The sequence below is a fragment of the Berghia stephanieae genome, chromosome 2 (genome assembly GCF_034508935.2).
Source record: "Berghia stephanieae isolate SIO BIC M18660-M18661 chromosome 2, UCSD_Bste_1.3, whole genome shotgun sequence".
NCBI classification, from domain to species: Eukaryota; Metazoa; Mollusca; class Gastropoda; order Nudibranchia; family Aeolidiidae; genus Berghia; species Berghia stephanieae.
The window spans coordinates 14,454,768-14,474,767 of NC_088361.1; the positions used below are offsets into that span (position 1 = coordinate 14,454,768).

At 38.1% G+C, this 20,000-nt stretch overlaps 1 protein-coding gene across 1 annotated transcript in view; it reads left to right on the plus strand.

Annotated features, from left to right (window-relative positions):
- LOC144964371 (uncharacterized) overlaps positions 1–17,454 on the plus strand; it is a 38,233-nt gene extending 20,779 nt beyond the window's left edge. The window contains exons 3-5 of the mRNA XM_078898540.1: positions 13,804–14,148; positions 14,516–14,678; positions 15,432–17,454. Of these exons, the coding sequence (XP_078754666.1) occupies positions 13,804–14,148; positions 14,516–14,678; positions 15,432–15,667 (744 nt within the window). The 3' untranslated portion in view covers positions 15,668–17,454. The remainder of the gene's footprint in view (positions 1–13,803; positions 14,149–14,515; positions 14,679–15,431) is intronic.
- Positions 17,455–20,000: the final 2,546 nt, after the last annotated feature.

A 20,000-nucleotide genomic window follows, 5' to 3' on the forward strand; every position in this document is an offset into this window, starting at 1 on the left:
GCGTGAAAGGCAGTAAATTGGATCTGAAGCCGTCTGTACTTTTGATCACCTCTAGCAATGTTGATGACGAACGTACGTGCCTAGGCATAACTGGTGTATCCAGTAATTGTATACAGTTATAATATATACATGGTTCTCATTATATACAGTAACATGAAGGTCTATTATGGTATCTGGTATATATCTACATATTACTGTGTAATGTGTTACTGTGAATGACATATTCAGTCGGATGTTGAAAAGGTTTGAACTGAGATATTGCCAGTTTAGTTAGAAGATCAATTTTTATCTTCGGCAAGTATCAAAGCTTGATTTCTCTTCTGAACATTTTTTACAGCTAGTCCATTTGAAAAAGTATGAAATTTGAGAAAAGTTGCTGGATACTTTTCCCATACATCTGACCATAACTTCATGAAAAATCTCCCGATTTACTTCAAATGAAGATTAAAATGCTCTGGGGAGCATATTCTTCCAGAAAATGCAAATAAATGCAAATCCAAAATTTTCACTTTCTGCCTGATTATGTCATGCACTGACACATATAGGGTGGTGCTGATATCACGTGACAATGGAGAAACTACGATGGGAAAGAAACAGAGACCAATAACGCCACTTTATCGTTACATTCGCGCCCAATAGGCGTCAACAGTCGTGACGTCACTTCCCTCGTAATGACGCAAAGTAACTTAGTAACTGGTTCTAAACTATCGGAACAATGGCGGACGCCCTTACGAAATATTTCTCCGACGAGCATAAAAGTGTATCCAGAGGAGAAAAGCATTATAAATCTGATCATGTTTTGACTTTGATACATTCTGATCACATGACATATGAAAAACTTCTAGCCAGCAAGAAGTACCGATTTTCTTTCTCTAGAACCAATCTGCTGGTTGCTGGGCGGACGTGACATCAGACTATTGAATCCTATTAGTCAATCTGAAATTCATGAAGACATCAAAAAGACTTGATTCATTTATTAATGGCGACAAACTTTTAAAAAGTATTTTAATTTGTATTGTTAATATTATGAGACAAGCGCATGAGTGATTGATTGAATCCGATGCTCTTAGTGTGACACACTATCTTCGTGAAGTCCCAGGTTTGGGAGAGTAGTGTTTGCCAAGATGAAGATCATTTAACGCCTAACAGGCGTCATGTCTCGCTTTACATGTTACACGTTTCTGTTGGCCAGGGACCCCTTATAAAGCGCTTCGAGCACATTAAGTGGATATTTCTATATAAAAGCTCAAGATTTAAATAAAAATCGATCGAGAATTTTGGAGGACGAGTTTTCTGGCCAAATATTTTTTTGAAATACGCGTTTTACCAGAGCATACCAGTTAATTGGTTAAACCTTTGAAGGCCGTTTTGGTTGACGTAAAAAAAAATAAAAAATTATTGAATAGCCTCGGGATCTCAACTTTCTTCTTCTTTTTCTTTTTTTTTTTTTTTTCCATCTATAATTAGATTGGTTGCGGTCGTGGCTGTCGTGTTTTTGTTGTTGTTGTTGTTGTTGTTTTTTGTTTTTTTTGTTTTTTTTTTGTATTGTTTTTTGTTTTTTTTTTTTTGGGGGGGGGGGTTTGTTGTTGTTGTTGTATTGGATGCTTTATTTTTTTACATTTTCATTTTACGAGTTTTCACATATTATTATTATTATTATTATTATTATTTATTATTATTATTATTATTATTATTATTATTATTACTATTATTATTATTATTATTATTATTATTATTATTATTATTATTTATTATTATTATTATTATTATTATTATTATTATTATTATTATTATTATTATTATTATTATTATCATTATTATTATTATTATGTATTATGTTATCGGCTTATAATATATTATATTATATTCGTACGTTCGGATTCAGCACCACGAGCCGGCGACATGTCTGAGAGCACTGAGTTTTGGGTTCGGTTTGTTTGTGTCGCCAAGGAAGGCAGGTTTCAAATATGATTATGATCCGATAGAAGATATTTATTTTATTAATGGCTTTGTTAACTGAGCTGCTATTCCAGTTTCTAACTTTAGATTATTGTTGATATCATTATTAATGTTGTTGTTATCATTATTGTTGTTGTTGTTGTTGTTGTTGTTATCATTATTGTTGTTATTATTGTGTTGTTGTTGTTGCTGTTGTTATTGTTGTTGTTATCATTATTGTTGTTGTTGTTGTTATCATTATTGTTGTTGTTGTTGTTGTTATTATCATTGTTGTTGTTGTTGTTATTATCATTATTGTTGTTGTTATCATTATTGTTGTTGTTGTTGTTATTATCATTATTGTTGTTGTAGTTGTTGTTATCATTATTGTTGTTATTATCATTATTGTTGTTGTTGTTGTAGTTGTTGTTATCATTATTGTTGTTGTTTTTGTTATTATCATTATTGTTGTTGTTGTTATCATTATTGTTGTTGTTGTTGTTATCATTATTGTTGTTGTTGTTGTTATCATTATTGTTGTTGTTGTTGTTATTACCATTATTGTTGTTGTTGTTATTATCATTATTGTTGTTGTTGTTGTTATCATTATTGTTGTTGTTGTTGTTATCATTATTGTTGTTGTTTATTGGCACGGCTTGTGTGGTTTGAATGTGTAACATTACATTCAGCTACCTCTCTGTCGTGTGTCATATACATAATAATATTGTAATGTAAAAGTAACTTGGTGGGAGGGAGCCGGGAGAGAGAGAGAGAGAGAGAGAGAGAGAGAGAGAGAGAGAGAGAGAGAGAGGGTGGGGGAGAAGGGGGGGAGCCTGGAGGAGAGGAGGAAGGAGATGAAGGAGGAAGGAGTCTGAAAGAGAGAGAGAGAGAGAGAGAGAGAGAGAGAGAGAGAGAGAGAGAGAGAGAGAGAGAGAGAGAATGAGATTGGGGACACACACACACTCACACATAAACACATAAACATGGACACAGAGAGTAGAGAGGGGAAGAGAGAGAGAGAGAGAGAGAGAGAGAGAAAGAGAGAGACAGAGAGACAGAGAATGAGATTGGGGACACATACACACACTCACACATAAACATGGACACACACAGAGAGAGAAAGAGAAAGAGAGAGAGAGAGAGAGAGAGACAGAGAGAGAGGCAGAGAGAGAGAGAGAGAGAGAGAGAGAGAGAGAGAGAGAGGGTGGTGGTGGGAGCGGGGAGGGGTGATCGACAAGAATGATGGAAATTGAATGAAATGTGGTTTCATAATTGTTCGTTACGATTGTTTGTTTGTTTGTTAGTTTCTTATATAATCGGGGTTTTTCTCTCCTCTTTTAAAGAACTCCATGGGCTTGTGCATTAGAAAAATCACGTAACGAAATGTAAACAGACCCCCAAAAAAATAATCAGGGAAATTACTGGATACAGCAATTCCTTAGGCCACGTACGAGGGGTTGGCCGATTAAAAAAAAAACATGGATACATGGCATAAATTTCTATTGCATCCCATCTATAATTATATTTTTGTTATCGCTGTCACGCATACGAATTACAATTTGAAAAAGATCATGATGATGATAATTGGGACTTCGAATAGAGTAACGCGTGTCGGACTACAAAAAATATAATATAATATAAGGTTGTACGTATTGTCATTGAAATCAGGCTGGGAGAGAGGGAGGGAGAGAGAGAAAGAGAGAGAGAGAGAGAGATAGAGAGCAAGAGAGAGAGGGAGAGTGAGGAGAGAGAGTGAGGAGAGAGAGGGGGTGGGGAGAGGGATAGGGAGAGAGAGAGAGAGAGAGAGAGAGAGAGAGAGAGAGAGAGAGAGAGAGAAAGGGAGAGGGGGTGGGGATTGATGGAAACACTTCATTTATTCAAAGTCCCATCTTCAACAACAGAAGCGTGTTCGTCGGACCGCAACTGGCTTCAGCTGCCGCTACGCTACCAACGTAGTTCACGTCTGTTCATGGAGTTGTGATTTTGCTGAATTTGTCCAACAACCCCTCCCCCCTCCCAAACCCCCTTTCTTATAAAGAAAAAAAAAATTAATTGTAAAAAATAAAATATGTAAATAAAATACCGTCGTCAGTCGGTTCTTTTCATCCCAGTAAACGCGTCATATTCATATCAACAGTCTCTACTCCTCTCATATCATTATTACTTTCTATCCATGCAAATCCAATTCGTGTGTACCTTTGTCAAACTGTTCTCCTCTCACTCCTATGTTAAGAAATACCCTTTTAAAACTCTACCTTCCTTCCCGAATCAACCCCCCCCCCCCCCAACCACCAGCCTTTCTCCAGAATTTTTTTTTTAAATATCTCTTTGCCCCAGCAGATTTCGTCCGTAGTTGTTTAAACATTACTTGATAACGCAAATAGTGCAATTCGAAGCTCGACTGGGATGAAGACTCGAGTACAACTCTGCCGTACTCTGGAAAAAAAAAAAACATATTATAAAATTTGGCCAGAAAACTCGTCCTTCAAAGATCGATCGGTTTAATCGACCCTCGATCGATCTTGGCAAAAGAAACTCTCAAACCTGGGACTTTAAGGAAGACTTCGCGAAGTCCCAGGTTTGAGAGTTTTTTACCAAGATGAGGGTCATTTAAATCGATCGATATTTGAAGGACGAGTTTTCTGGCCAAATTTTAAAATATGGGATTTTTCTAGAGTACGGCAGAACAGATTTCAGATCAAGCGACGGACTCCTCGTTGAATGAAACGGGATGTGAATGATGGCTGTGTAATTCTACACACTATGGTTTAAAAGTAAAAATTAAAAAAAAGAGTCTTGATTGAGCACTGTGGAGCGTGGCGAAGACGTGAGCAAAATGTGCAATCATTGTGTGAACATTTTCATTTCACTTCGGCTTTGTTCAGGGGGACCCGAGGACACAAGGCTTGTCTGAAACTGGGTCAGGACGATGTCTGAAAAAGTTTTGTTTGTTTTTGTTCTTCCCCAAATTCATTGCAAGTCAAAATATCAAACCAATTTATTATTTTAAAAAAAAAATTCACTCATTATTTCGTCTCACCTTTAGCGAGTTTCAAGAGGGAGTTGTCACGTTGGGGAAGAAAAATTTGAATTCACTCAATTTAGAAGAAGAAGAAGAAGAAGAAGAAGAAGAAGAAGAAGAAGAAGAAGAAGAAGAAGAAGAAGAAGAAGAAGAAGAAGAAGAAGAAGAAGAAGAAGAAGAAGAAGGAGGAGGGGGAGGAGGAGGAGGAGGAGGAGGGGAAGGAGGAGGAGGAGGAGGAGGGGAAGGAGGAGGAGGAGGAGGATGAGGAAATGAGAATGATGAGACGAAGGAGGAAGATGAGGGGAGAGGAACAAGAAGGACAATAGGGATAAAGGAAGAGGAGCGCCAACGAGTTCTTTAAAACTTGATGTAAAAGTGATTGATCAGTTGATTAATTATGGACGAAATTGGTAAGCTACAAGATACAGTTAAAAAATGCCAACTCTTTCACGGGTTTGGGATGACAATAGCCTTCAACGGTCACCTTGATCAATTTCGCTTGACCCACATTTCACTTCAACCTATCCCAGAACCATTCTGGAACAGAACTCTACCAAAATCACGCGCCATTATCACGTCACTTCCGGCTCTTCAATTAACAGATGATTTGAATAATTAAAACATCATTTTCCTCTGTCCCCTAATCCACTTTTGGAACCCGATACATCTGAACTATGATTTAGGAGGGGGGAAAAACAAACAAACAAACCCCAAAACAAAACAAAATAAAACATCGTTGACATTCCGACACGAAAGACCAACTTTCCTGTCTGGCCTCGATCTGATGTGACCCACATTTTCAGAAGACTGGGGTATCTTCTTTCACAATATCTGACACAGTTCACCCAATTGTCTCCCCCGCAAACAACGAGTTTTGCGACTCGGGCGGTGGCACAATGCCGGATTCTCCAAACGTCTGCCACTCTCTATTCTCTCTCTATTATCGTCTCGCATCCCCTACTCCCCACTACTATTAAACCCCATCAACATCTTTTGTCTTTTGATTCTAACCCCCGTCCAGCATGCCATGACCCAAAACTCCAGATTGCAAGTTTTTATAAGGGTTCTTTTTTATTAGCTATTGTTTATTATTGTTTATTTTAAGCGGCTTATTTTCCGCTAATTCAAAATTATCAATTTGACAGGTATCAAATTAAGAAATTAATTAAGGAGCAGGGACTGGTGTAAGATAAAGAACTGAACAAGTGTGTATTAAAGGTGTAGTGGAGTTTGACTGATTTTTTGGGAATGTTTTTGTTCTTGTATTTTTCTTTCTTGCTTTGTCTGGCACCTTCCATACACACTTGTTCAGTTCAATTGGACAGGGAACCTAATAGACAGGTAGATAACCACGCCTCTCGGACAATCGTCATAATGTAAACAATGGCAGTGATTGGTAGACACAGCAAACTACACAGATTTTACTATCGATGTTATGTGTTTAAGTAAAATATCCACTGTTCAACCGCTTGATCAATAGAACTCAATGTGTAAATTTAAACGTTTATTATCTGATCGAGAAAATCGTGTGATAACTAGTCACCCATTTGGTGGTTTGAAGACAATAACAATGATCAGTGCGTGATTGGTCGATTTCATTCACGTTACTATTTATAAACAAGCAACTATGTTTGTCCGAACATGTGTGAGGGTGTGTCACAAATTCCATGTTTTGATTGGTCAAAAATCTACTGGTTAATTATCATCCCGAGGCCCAAATATGGCTATTTAAAAACGATGCAATCGTTGACCACACCAAAAGATTTCACGTTTCTGAAGATCCTGAACACTACAATTTACTGGATGCAATCAATCCATTACCGGGTCATCAACGGCCTTTCTGATTACAATTACATTTGAAACTTTGGAAAAAAAATTATTATGCAGAGTAATAATGACCATAGTTATGATATTATCCATTTAGTTGATGTTGATGTTAAAATACGCATGCAATGTTCACTAAAGTAGGTCATACATTAAAATAAAACTGCATGGAAACGACAAACTCCATATTAATTTTTGCCTTAAATATGAATGATACGTCAACTCTTGTGTCTCCATTGAGTTGAACATATTTGCAATAATGGTCTTGATTATTATTCAACATTGTTGTAATGTAACATGTTTTTATAAAATTTTAATCGTTCGATATTTGACGGACGAGTTTCCTGGTCAAAATTTTGAATACGTGTTTGTTTATTTATTATGAGTTTTGTTGGTGGTTTTTTTTTCTTTTTTTTTTTTGTTGTTGATTTTTTTTTTTTTTTGGGAGGGGGGGGGGGGGGTGTGTGGATTGTTTTTTGGTGTTGTTGATAGAATGAGAGTATACACCATATTCCCCCCAATCCCGCCTGTAAAGGTGTTGTGCTAACACCACGTGATAACACATTACACATGATACTATGCTTACCGAGCCGTGACAACGGGCAACATGCCTTTTTAAAATGGAAATCTTAAAACTGATTGTGTCTCCGCCACGCACTCTCCAAATTCACTTGGAGCTCAGATGTATCTAAACGATACACCACTCCAGACCACTCTTCCACAATCTGTGCTTATTTACCACGACTTACCCCAAGGCTGTTTTCAACATTCAAATCCCCTATAGATAGTATGCGCTTGGCTAAGCTCATAACATTGCCATCCTGAAGTACAACGGACGAAAACACAAAGCTATGTGTAACCATGAACTTTTATAGTCTGTATAATACAGTTCAGTGAGAATAACTCACAAACGCGGATGGCAAAATATAACAACAAAGGCTTGAGTGACGTCATCTTCGGACTATCTATAAATAGTGGACTACTTGAGTGGATTCCCCCCCCTCCCCCCCCCTCTCTCTCTCTCTCTCTCTCTCTCTCTCTCTCTATCTATCTATCTATCTATCTCTCTATCTTTACTCTCTTTTTTCCTCATAATATTTTGCGAATCGGACGCCTTCTAAACGTCGATTCACAGTCGGGAAAAGTATGAAATTAAGAGTTTTCTTCTTTTCTTTGATTTTAATTTTATGCAGAATTCGTTGTTTCTTTTCGCACCCAGCTCTGGAACGCAGTATAATATGAATATCATACAATAATATTTCAGATTGAAAAAAATAGTGGAGAACCTCAGGCAACTGTTTAAAATACATGAAATAGAATTGATTCCGCACTGCCACAAGTAAAAACACATCTCAATACACATTATTACTTACGTGAAACATGCTGTTTTTCGTGTAATAATAAATAATTAATAATGATATGCAACGTTTCGTGAAAAAGTAATAGATACCGTATTTCCTGTCTAACTGAACATACAAACATGTACATACGTAAATGTATTTTTATTTTGAAGAAAAGAAAAGAAGAAAAACCCTAAAGGATGACAAAAAAAAAAAAACAAAAAAAAAAAACACCCAACCTTGTTTACATTGTGATATTTTCATTTTAAGGCACGCCTTTTATATATTTCATCGAGTACAACTCCTCCCCCACTCCCCTCCCCACGCCCCAAGTATGTCCTTTCTTTTCATTAATCACTCCCACCCCCCCCCCCCCCCCCCCCAATTCTCACTCTCCTCCCTACGCCCCCATCCCTTATGTCTTTTTCTTTTCATTTTTCACTGCATTTCCTATTATTTTTCCCCCTTTTGTTGTTCTTTGATGATCGACAGTGGCTGCACGCAGTTAATTCTCATTCAATACAAAATACAATATCATTATTATTGTTATTTACTCGCCATCTTTACCGTTCGTCCACTCCTTTAGTTTGACGCCATAATACACAGTTCTCTTTCTTCGACTCAACGGGCCAAGAAATAGACAATTTAATTCTTCTGGACTAAATTGACCGCGACTTCTGGTACATTGGCCAAGTGACAATGGCAACAAGACTTGGAGTCCAGCAGTGTATTCTCTAACGCCGCCATCGAGTTTCGAGAAACTCGAATGAAAAGTGAATTGCGCTATTGATTCAAGCAAAAATCCCTCAGAATCAGAATGGCAAAACTCGCTTCATTGAACTTGCAAAACATCTTTCAAAAAAATAAAGAAAAAAGATTTTGCTGTGTGTTTGTCAGTCATGGTTGTAGAATGAAAAGCGCCACGGTATTCAACCAGTTAACTGGCGTACTCTGGAAAAACTCGTATTTAAAAATTTGGCCAGAAAACTAGTCCTTCAAATATCGATCGATTTAAATGACCCTCATCTTGACAAACACTCTCAAACCTGGGACCTCGCGAGGTATTCCTAAATGTCCGAGGTGTGAGAGTTTTTACCAAAATGAGGGTCATTTAAATCGATCGATATTTGAAGGACGAGTTTTCTGGCCCAATTTTTAAATACGTATCTTTCAAGAGTATGACGGTAAACCGGTTCAAATCTAAACGCCCAAAATTGCTTTCTTCAATTGTTGAACAAGAAGGTATAAAAAAAAGAATGATACACGGTAATGTTAACGCAGTTTTGTCTGAACTTTTGCCACCGAGTCACTCTCGTATCGCCCGTGTTCGATATTCGTCTTTCTGCCCAGCCGTTTCCATTAATTTATTAATAAAACGATATCACATGTTATATCAAAGTTCAAGAGTTCGGGCGATATTATTATTATTGTTGTGAAAGCCATTGGGTCTTTTAAAATATGGGATGGTCGTAAAGAAACATTCAAAATGGTTTTGACAATAGAATAGTTTGGTATTTTAATTTTTTTTTTTTTTTTTTTGGTGAAGATTTGCTATTCATGGAGTTGTGATCAAAGATTCGCGGAATAGCAAAACATGTTTCCATCTATTTGATTTTCTTATTATATGCCATTTTAAAAAGAAAAGAAAAAAATGAGCTTTAATATAACATAACTCAATATCCACTAAACGTTCTCAAAGCGCTTTACAAGGGGTCCCTAGCCAATAGCAACTCTTGAAATGTAGACGTCGACTGATATGCGATATAGCAATTTTTTTCCGACAGAGACAACGTTAACAGTCAAGTACTTATTTTACACCTGAGTACGATGAGAGGATGTCAGAAAAGAGCCTTTTCCAAGGACTTTACTATACGCTGCTCGGGACTCGAACATAGGACCTTCCTATCCTAAGGCGAATGTCATACCACTAGACCACATAGCCTCATTTCAGTAAAATGTTTTGACTATATCTAAATGATGTTTCACAAAATTTTTCTCACGCGTAAATTTTGAAATGAATATGTGACCCACCGTCTCAAAACGGTATTATGTCGGAACGAACCAGATGCTTAAAAGCCGAATTAGATGTTAAACTGGTCAAAAATATAAATTGTTGGCATTAGCACCCTAAAATATGGTATCCATTCTCCTCAATAAAACATACAAACTCAACACAAGACTGATATTTCTGGCTATAAATTTGATTTTAAACATCTTAACCATCCCGACTTAATACCATTTTGAGGCGCAGGGTCACATATCCTCAAGATAAATTAAATCCACATCAAAATACATCTATAAAAAAAAAGTATAAATTTGAGATTAAAGGATTGGATTTCATTCACATCTTAACACACAAAAACGTGCAGATGGACTGAAAGTCGGGTCAAAGAAACAAACACTTTCAAATGTCTCCGATTCAATCCGATTCGTTTTTTAGTTGTACTAATGCAAAGAATAAGTTTCATTTCCCAGGAAGAATATGATGAACTTTGACCAGTCACTTTTCTTTACTTCTTGTACTTTCTTCATCTACTAAGGCCATAGTTTAATTATAGTGTAAACCCGAGAATGGTGGAAACGGTTCATATAATTTATATTGTTATTTTATTTTTCCTCAGCAGTCGTTGTGTATTGTATTTCTAGATTTGCTGAGAAGACCAGATTATAATTGCCCTGGCTAGTTCTCCGAATGAAATGAAATGGTTCTTAAAACATAAATCACAATGGCTGCCGGTCATTGTGTTCTCGTTCTCCTATCTCTACTCACCTGCGCCTCCTTTGAGAAGAAGAAGAAGAAGAAGAAAAAACAAAAACCCAAGAAAAACAAAACGAAAAACAAAACGTATTGCTGGTCTTAGTTGTTTTTTAGCTTTCATGTACAACGTACATGGAGTGGGAGACGAGAGGTCAATGAGGGGGGGACTCTATTCTTAGACTGTATGAAAGTCAACAGGGACAAAAGACGCACAAGGGGAAATAATTGATTAGTGCGAGGACTGACTGGAGGGAGAAGTCTTGTAGTGTCTAAGTGTCTAGAGTGTTGTCTTGGGTGAGGCGTATCGTCGTCGTATCGGTGTCCTCGAATGCCCCCGGCATGCCCAATCCCGGGGCTGACCCCACAACCAAGGAGGTCACCGAGAAACAATAGACCTAGAGTCTATTGGAAAAAGTTCTGGGGCCATTTTATACTCCTGTATTTCCACGTCTTTATTCAGATGGATGGATGTATTGAGGATCGCGATTGTTGTCTTGGGTTCGAAATTGAGAGATGCGGAAGACAATAATATAAAGTAGTCTATGAATTGAGCTTTCTTTGTTTTTTCTTTCTTTGTATATGTGTAGTTTGTGCTGTCTGTTTTCTTCCACTAATTTATTGCCCTTTCTACTTCTTGGCAGCTGTAGTAGATATTTTGAGATTTAAATGAATGCCCCCTTTTCTTCGCATGCGCAGATAGTTGTCTTGGCATGTCACTCCTAGACTTCCGGCCTTTCACTGATATTGATACCTTAGAACAAGCATTATGATACACATTAATTAATTGTCTATAGCGCTTTCACGTTCCAAGGAACGACTGAAAACAGAGATCTACTCATTTTCCTTTATTGTAAAATGCTTTGATCTTGATTTTAAACGAGAAAAGAGTTGAGTGTGCTTGTCTTGACCTATAAGCCTTCTTCTATAGATATGAAGAAAAGCGGGAAAACCAACCGACAGCTGGCAGTAGCCGGATTTGTATTTGTTTACTCATTTCAATTTGAATCGTTGAAATTTGATTCTGAACCAGTTTTATTTTATATATCACGTGTGAAATGAACCGTTTGAATAATTAAAATAAAAGGGAACAATGAAATACAACATTATGTAGATTTGACTCCACCCCCCCCCCCCCCTTGCTTCCCGCTCCCTACAAATCCACCCCCTTATGCTAAAAAAATTCATAATATTTAATATATATAGTTTCTTGATTATTGTTTTTCAGTTCATAATATATCAAGCATCAGAATGTTTTTTTTTTTGTTTTTGTTTTTTTGTTTTTTTTGTTTTGTTTTTAACAAACACACTATGATCTTATTCAAAGTTCTATAATATGTAAACCCCCTTGCTATCGACATTGTCAAGCCCTGTTGATATAGTGATAACGATATTTACTTTGTATTTTCCACTCATTTTATGAGTAATGATATCCTTCCTCTCTCTCTCTCTCTCTCTCTCTCTCTCTCTCTCTCTCTCCTCTTCTTCTTCTTTTTCTTCTTCTTCTTGTTCTTCTTCTTCTTCTTCTTCTTGTTCTTCTTCTTCTTCTTCTTCTTCTTCTTCTTTATTTCTTTCATTCTCTCTCTCTCTCTCTCTCTCTCTCTCCTCTTCTTCTTCTTCTTCTTTATTTCTTTCATTCTCTCTCTCTCTCTCTCTCTCTCTCTCTCTCCTCTTCTTCTTCTTCTTCTTTATCTCTCTCTCTCTCTCTCTCTCTCTCTCTCTCTCTCTCTCCTCTTCTTCTTCTTCTTCTTGTTCTTCTTCTTCTTGTTCTTCTTCTTCTTGTTCTTCTTCTTCTTCTTCTTCTTCTTCTTCTTCTTCTTCTTCTTCTTCTTCTTCTTCTTCTTCTTCTTCTTCTTCTTCTTCTTCTTCTTTATTTCTTTCATTCTCTCTCTCTCTCTCTCTCTCTCCCTCTCTCTCTCTCTCTCTCTCTCTCTCTCTCTCTCTGCGATCACAATATACAAGTGCATTCAAATGAAATACATAATTACCAAGCCAAAGCCACAGTTGTAACACACCGTAAATACACCACATTATATAAAAAAGGCTTCAGCACTTTCTTTTATCTTTTACATTTAACCAGTTAACTACCGTACTTTGGAAAAACACGTATTTCAAAATTTGGCCAGAAATCTCGTCCTTCAAATATCGATCAATTTAAATGACCCTCATCTTGGCAAAAACCCTCAACCTGTGACTTTAAGGAAGATTTCATGAAGTCCCAGGCTTGAGCGTTTTTGTCAAGATGAGGGCCGTTTAAATCGATTGATATTTGAAGGACGTGTTTTCTGGCCAAATTTTAAAAAAATACGTATCTTTACAGAGAACGGCAGTTAACTGTGTTATATCTACTTGTACTTCAGCAATGTTCCGACCACAAAAATAGGCTACATCATATCACCACGTTTCACTTCCTCGGTTAATTATATTGTATGTGCAAAATAACATTTGTAGATAATTACTGGCGCATGCCACGAACAATCCACAAGACCAGGGGAACAAAGTCATGTTATATTCTCGTATGAAATTGTGATTCATAGAATAGCTACGTAGAAAGGGGTTTTGGTCTCCGTGTATAATTAGTGATAATTTTGGAGGAGGAGGAGGGCGGAGGAGGAGGGTTAGGAGGAGGATGAGGGGGAAGAGCAAGAGTAGGAGGTGGTGGTGGTGGTGGTGGTAGAGGAAGAGGAGGAGGACAAGGAGGACAAGGAGGCGGTGGTGGTGGTGGTAGAGGAGGAGGAGGAGGAGGTGGAGGAGGAAGTCTTTCTCCGCTCTGAGATAATTGTTTCCTACCTCCAAACCGGCGTCCAGACAAGGTTCTTCCTTCTCCTGCACCCACACCTCCAAGTTAATTAGAGAAAGAAATCCAACTCAATCTTTATTCATTTTAAAATAAACTCAATATCCTTTCATTTCTACTTTCCCAGATCCCAAACTTCTCTGACCTCAAGTTCCACTATCCGGGGTACGCTCGCTGGGGCGGCAACTACCACAACCATCAGCTGATTGAAGCCATAGGATGCGACACCAAGCTTCTCTTACACGACACCAGTGCCCTGAGACTCTCCGCGGCTCTCAACGCCATAGGAGGCGTCCATTCCCTCGGCCAGAAGTTGATCCGCCTCTCCAAGTTCGGCCGTGACAGTGTCCCGGGCAGCGATGGACTCCAGTACATGTACCACCCCATTGCGTATGGCCCTTACTTAGCAGACAAGTACGGCTACCCCACGGTCTCCAAACTACACCAGAATGACCCCATTGAGACGAAAAAGGTAAAGCATGCGTTAGTCTTGTTTGTGTGTTTGCTTTATTTATTTATTTATTTATTTTGGTTAGATTAGGGGCAAGGGGAAAGGGGGGGGGGGGGTGAGGAGAGGGAGGCTGTGAATATTCGATGAGACCTGAGTTTCAGGGCGTTCACGGTGCTCTTGGTTGTCCTCGCGAGGTCCCGGGTTTAAGAATGTTTGCCAAGATGAGGGTCATTTGAATCGATCGATATTTGAAGGACGAGTTTTCTTCTAAAATTTTTAAATACATGTCTTTCAGGCATGGCAGTTAACTGGTCAAAATTCTTGCGCGGGAAAAATACCAAAAGTCCATCAGTGAAACCATTTTCTAATTGCTTTCTTTTTCCTTCAGAATTTCTGGGGTAAGCAAGGAGTTCTCCGAGTCATCACCTACACCAAGACAGGTCATATGCCAAAAGGTCACGTTGCATTATGGGACTGTAACCATTTCCACCAGGCCAGGGATTGGATAGCTGGCCGGTCTCTCATCACTGTGGAATTCTGGGAGTCGCCTGGTAAGTGAGCAAGGTGTTCTCTTTATTTTCGTCAGAAATAGGATTCAATAGTCGGATGTTACGTCCGCCCAGCAACCAGCAACTTGGTTCTAAACAAAGAAAATCGGTACTCGCTATTCTTCAGGCTGACGAGAACTTTTTCAAATGTCATGTGATCAGAATGTATAAAAGTCAAAACTTGATCAGATTTATAATGTTTTTCTCCTCTGGATACGCTTTTTATGCTCGTCGGAGAAGTATTTCATAAGGGCGGTGATTCCGATAGTTTAGAACCAGTTACTATGTATGCATCATAAGGAGGGAAGTGATGTCACGACTCTTGAACCCTACTGTCCTCAGAAATCAAAGATGTATGATGTTTTATTAAACGGATCTGCCCCCCTGAAATACACTTGATTCATAATTCCAATGTGGGCAGAAATGAACTAATTCCCTGTGGTGAATTTACGAAATTTATTTTTGACAACAGATTACAGTAACGACTTCATATAAATTCTTTGATATGAAAATCACTTATAAAATAAAATAAATAACATAAAATTCCCTTTATTTTTCATATTTTTCTTTATCTTGACTTACACCGGTGCTTGATTTCCTAATGTCTCAATTTGCTATTCTTTCCAATCCCTTATCTTTGTGTACTTCTTCTCTGTGTCCCCAGACTTGTCTTACACCGGTGCTTGATTTCCTAATTTCTCAAATTGATATTTTCCAATCCCTTATCTTTGTCCTACTTCTTCCCTGTGTCTCCAGATTCCGACTGTTCCACCATGCCCCCCGTCCCCACCCCAGGGTCACCAGACGTCCTGGAGCTCCTCCACAAGATCCGGCCCGACGCCTACCCGGCCAAACTACGACACCACCACTGGGAGAAACGGTTCTTCAGCAAATACTTCCAAACGCACAAGACCAAAGGCACCTACGACAATGCACATTACAAGAACATTCTAGCGACAAAGGACAATACTAATTCTAACCCCCGGCATTGAGATGCATAACTTTTATTCACGAAAAACAAAAACATTTGCAAATGGCTTAACATTGTCTAAGCAATAGTCACGAGTGTGCCAAAGTATTTTGTGGATTAAATAATAATAATTCTAATGTTATGTTCTGAGGAGAATCCCTCGAGTGAGGAGTCTTCACTTTGGCATCTTCAGTGAAAATCAATTTTGGGAAAGCTAAAATAAATACTTCCTGGCGAATTCTTCAAAATTCGGACACATTTGGAGAGAACACAAAATTCTTGTCTTAGTCAAAGAGTGTCCAAGAAAGTTAATTACGGTACACGACATAGAGATAGGTGAGAAGAATTCACAAGTTGATGAATTGGACTGTACAGGATAAAACATACGTTTGATCAGAATAACCCAGATATTCGTGTATTCTGGCGTTCACTCAGATTATTTCAGTCCTTTGTCTGAGTCCAACGTGTTACTGTCAAGTCACACTTATATCCAGGCATAATTCTTGTTGTGATATATAGTCATGTGGGTGAGCCGAGTGTGTAGTGGAAAGCCGTATTGCCTTATGAACGAAAGGCGGTGTGTTCAAAACCCCAATGGACGCACTTGGATTCTTTTCTTCCATGTTTTAATGGACATCTTATTTTTTAAAGTCCTTTCGTCGACTGACTTAAAACGTTTCAAAATAAAAATTAAGAATGATCCATTTTGTGTTTTAACCAAGGGCATTGGAACGGTACAATTTAATTTGGATGCTTTTTTGAAATCACATGTAAAATTCGAACGTGCCAGAAATACAAACGTTGTGATGAGAGTGAGAACGGTAGTGGTGATGCCAGTGCTACTCTTTCATTGAAAACCTTTAGTGCTTACTGAGTGTTTTGTAATAAGTAATGCTAATTATAATGAGCTTTAATGATATTTCATCTGCTGTTGAAATAGCAAGGGGGTTAGGAGAAAACCTTGCGTTACAGCAACCCACCGAAAAAAGTATGAGTCACCTATGATGCCGTATTGGACACAGGTTGTTTCTTGGTCTTTTAAATCAATAACATCAAAGGTATCCTCCTTATTGATTGGTATTCCAAAACCAATATCACGATGGTATATGGTGATAATCTGTGTTTATTAATACATACAGCTCGTTTCAAAAAGTAAATAGAGAAGTTGTGATGCTGTGAAGAATTGCCAATCAATTGATGACGTGGTGATAGTGATAGTCAATATCTCATTCATTCATTTATTCACCAATGATTGATAACAGCTTTTGAATATGTAACTGTGTGTGCATGTGTCTGTTTGTGTGAGCGTGAATGAGTGTGTGTGTGTGTGCTTGTGTGAGTGATGGTGTGAGTGTTTATGTGTGAGAGATATGAAGAGAAATAGAGAGGGAGAAAGAGCGACGCTTATAGAGACAGAGAGGGAGAGACAGGGGAGAGAAAGGGGAGAGAGAGAGAGGGAGAGAGAGTGTCGTGCGTGTGTGTGTGTGAGAGAGAGTTTGTGTGAGAGAGAGAGAGAGAGAGAGAGTTTGTGTGTGTGTGTGTGTGTGTGAGAGAGAGAGGGAGAGAGAGAGAGAGAGAGAGAGAGAGAGAGCGTACTTCCATACAATGTTGAGACTTCAACCCGTGCCAAACCATTATACCCTATGCCTATACTACCTATACTATAATCATCATCATTCATTATGTGTAATTAGGGCATTTTACCCCGTCATTCATTACCACTACCATCCTATCATTATGCTCATTAAGTAATTATTATAATTATCGTGTGCCAAGAATATATCATTGTTGTGGTTTGAAACTGTACATGATGTATGCAGTCTCGCTTCCTTCCTTACTTCCTTTATACATGATACAAAGCTACTTAAATACACTAGGTTATAGGGTCTGTCAGGCCGTAGCCTTCGTGAACTCATAGCCTGACACTGGACCCTCAACAACAAAAATACGCCAATAGACAAGGCCAGACCGCTAAAAGAGTTTGTATTCAACCAATCCAATCGAATCATTTGTTTCATGGAGCACTACTAAGGACAAATCACTAGGTGCTGCACTAATCAGTAAATGACGTCAAGATTCAAAATACGTCAAAATTCAAAATACAAGTCCTAGTGTGCGGTAACTATAAGTTAACGAAGGCTACGGATAGACTTTAGGAATTGCCATATTGAATATTTGGTGGGGAAAATGTCCCGAGACATAGAGTTGGGAACTGCCATATTGGCTGGGCAAATGTCCTGAGACAAGGGCAAGAAAGATTTTGGGAATTGCCACATTGTCGGAGCAAATGTCCTGAGACAGACGATGGGAATTGCCACCTTTGCTTGGCAAATGTCCTGAAGCAGATACACTTTGGGAATTGCCATATTTAATTATGGTAGGGCCATTGTCCGTAATCAAGGGCTATCATAGTAAAGATGACAAAAATTACTTTCCACGGGACTTTAAATGTTTTTGTTTTTTTTTTGCCAGAATTGATAGAGACCCATTCACCTTGTAATTATTGAAGAACAGATCCATGGGCTTGAATTCAATATTAAATATCAAATTAGCAGGTGGGTTTTCCTTTCAAGCTAAGTCTCCAGAAATGAGGATTACAGAGGATGACAAAGATCTGAAAAAGTGTGTAAGAAACAGTCCCAGGTTTGATCACCAATCGAGGCTGGCTGATTTTTTTTTTTTTAAGTTTCTTTTTCTTTCTTATCTTTTTCTCTCTTGCTTTGTAACATACACACTTTTTCAGATCTTTGTCTTACACCAGTGTCTGCTCCTTAATGTGTCACTTTGACATTTTCAAATAAGAAGATACTTAATAATAATAATAATAATAATAATAATAATAATAATAATAATAATAATAATAATAATAATAATAATAATAATAATAATAATAATAAAAATAATAATAATAATAATGCTGAAAACTTATATAGCGGTATAACTCTGAGACACCAAGACTCTAAGCGCTAAAATCACAAATTACTTTGGCTGAAACATACTCATTCACACACACAAGCATACACACACACACGCACACACACACACACACACACCAGAAACCAGACAGACCTACTTACATCGAAGAAGCAGATTCATGTAAAACCACTGTTTTCACCCCAAATTCATGTTCAATGTCATTTGATTTTGTTGTTATATTATGTAAATAAATTGTTGTTACAAAGATCACGCACAATAGGGAATGAGATTAGCGGAAGAGTAGCGTCCCTTGATTGGACGTCACCTTACAGAGAGAACGTCAATTTGGTTTTGCGCATGCGTCTCTCTCGTCCTCGCTTTCGGTGAAGTGTCTCATTCTCATGCCGCACAACCAACATGACGTTCTCTCTCTAATAACTTTTCCGCCGGTGGCGTCCAATCAAGGGACGCTACTCTTCCGCTAATCTCATTCCCTATACCAGATTGTTGCAATAATCATTTTGGGGGTTTTTTAAAAACAAAACATTCTCTTCTTGTCTTTCTTTTCCTTCCAACCAACCAACCATTGCTGCGTCCTCTTATTGCCAGCGATCTCGTCTAGTGAATGCTATAGAAGGAACGACGAATGTGACGTCACTCAGCTCTTTGTTTTTGAATTATTTTTTTTAGCCATACATTTGAATGATTAGAGGCGGGGTTGGGGGGGGGGGGGGGGGGTGAGGGAGATGGCAAACTATAAAATCAATCAAGTTAGTGGCATGACGATGAAGTAAACAACAGTCTTCCACATCCAAGACCCCCCCCCCCCCCCCACCCCCCACTTCCCATAATATCTACTTATATTTCCATTGCCCATTGCCACTCTCTGTGTTATCTTTTATCTGTCAAACATGTGAAATGAACGATAATTGGGTGTGTGTGTGTGTGTGTGTGTGTGTGTGTGTATGTGTGTATGTGAGTGTGTGTGTGTGTGTTTTTTTTCACTAAACACACAATATATCACACATACACACACACACACACCAGGCCATGAGTGTGTCGAGTGTGTCCCGTCATGTGTGTTGTGATATCTGGATAATAATTAGCATAAAGCGAGCGATAAGATAACACGCTGTTGTCATGTGTTCATGGTTATAAAGATATGACTGGTTTGTTGTAATAAAGCAATAAATATGTTTTAAAATTTGAATAATGTCGTTATGAGGGCTCTTGTTCCCCGGGCTATGAGTAGGTACAGTAGATGAACATTAACCAGTTAACTGCTGTGTGTATTGAAAAAAAAACCCCTGAAATTTAAAAATTTGGCCAGAAAACTGGTTTAAATCGGTTTAAATGACTCTCATCTTGGAAAAGAACTCTCAAACCTGGGACTTTGCAGTCTTTAACAAAGTCCAAAGTTTGAGAGTTTTTGTCAAGAT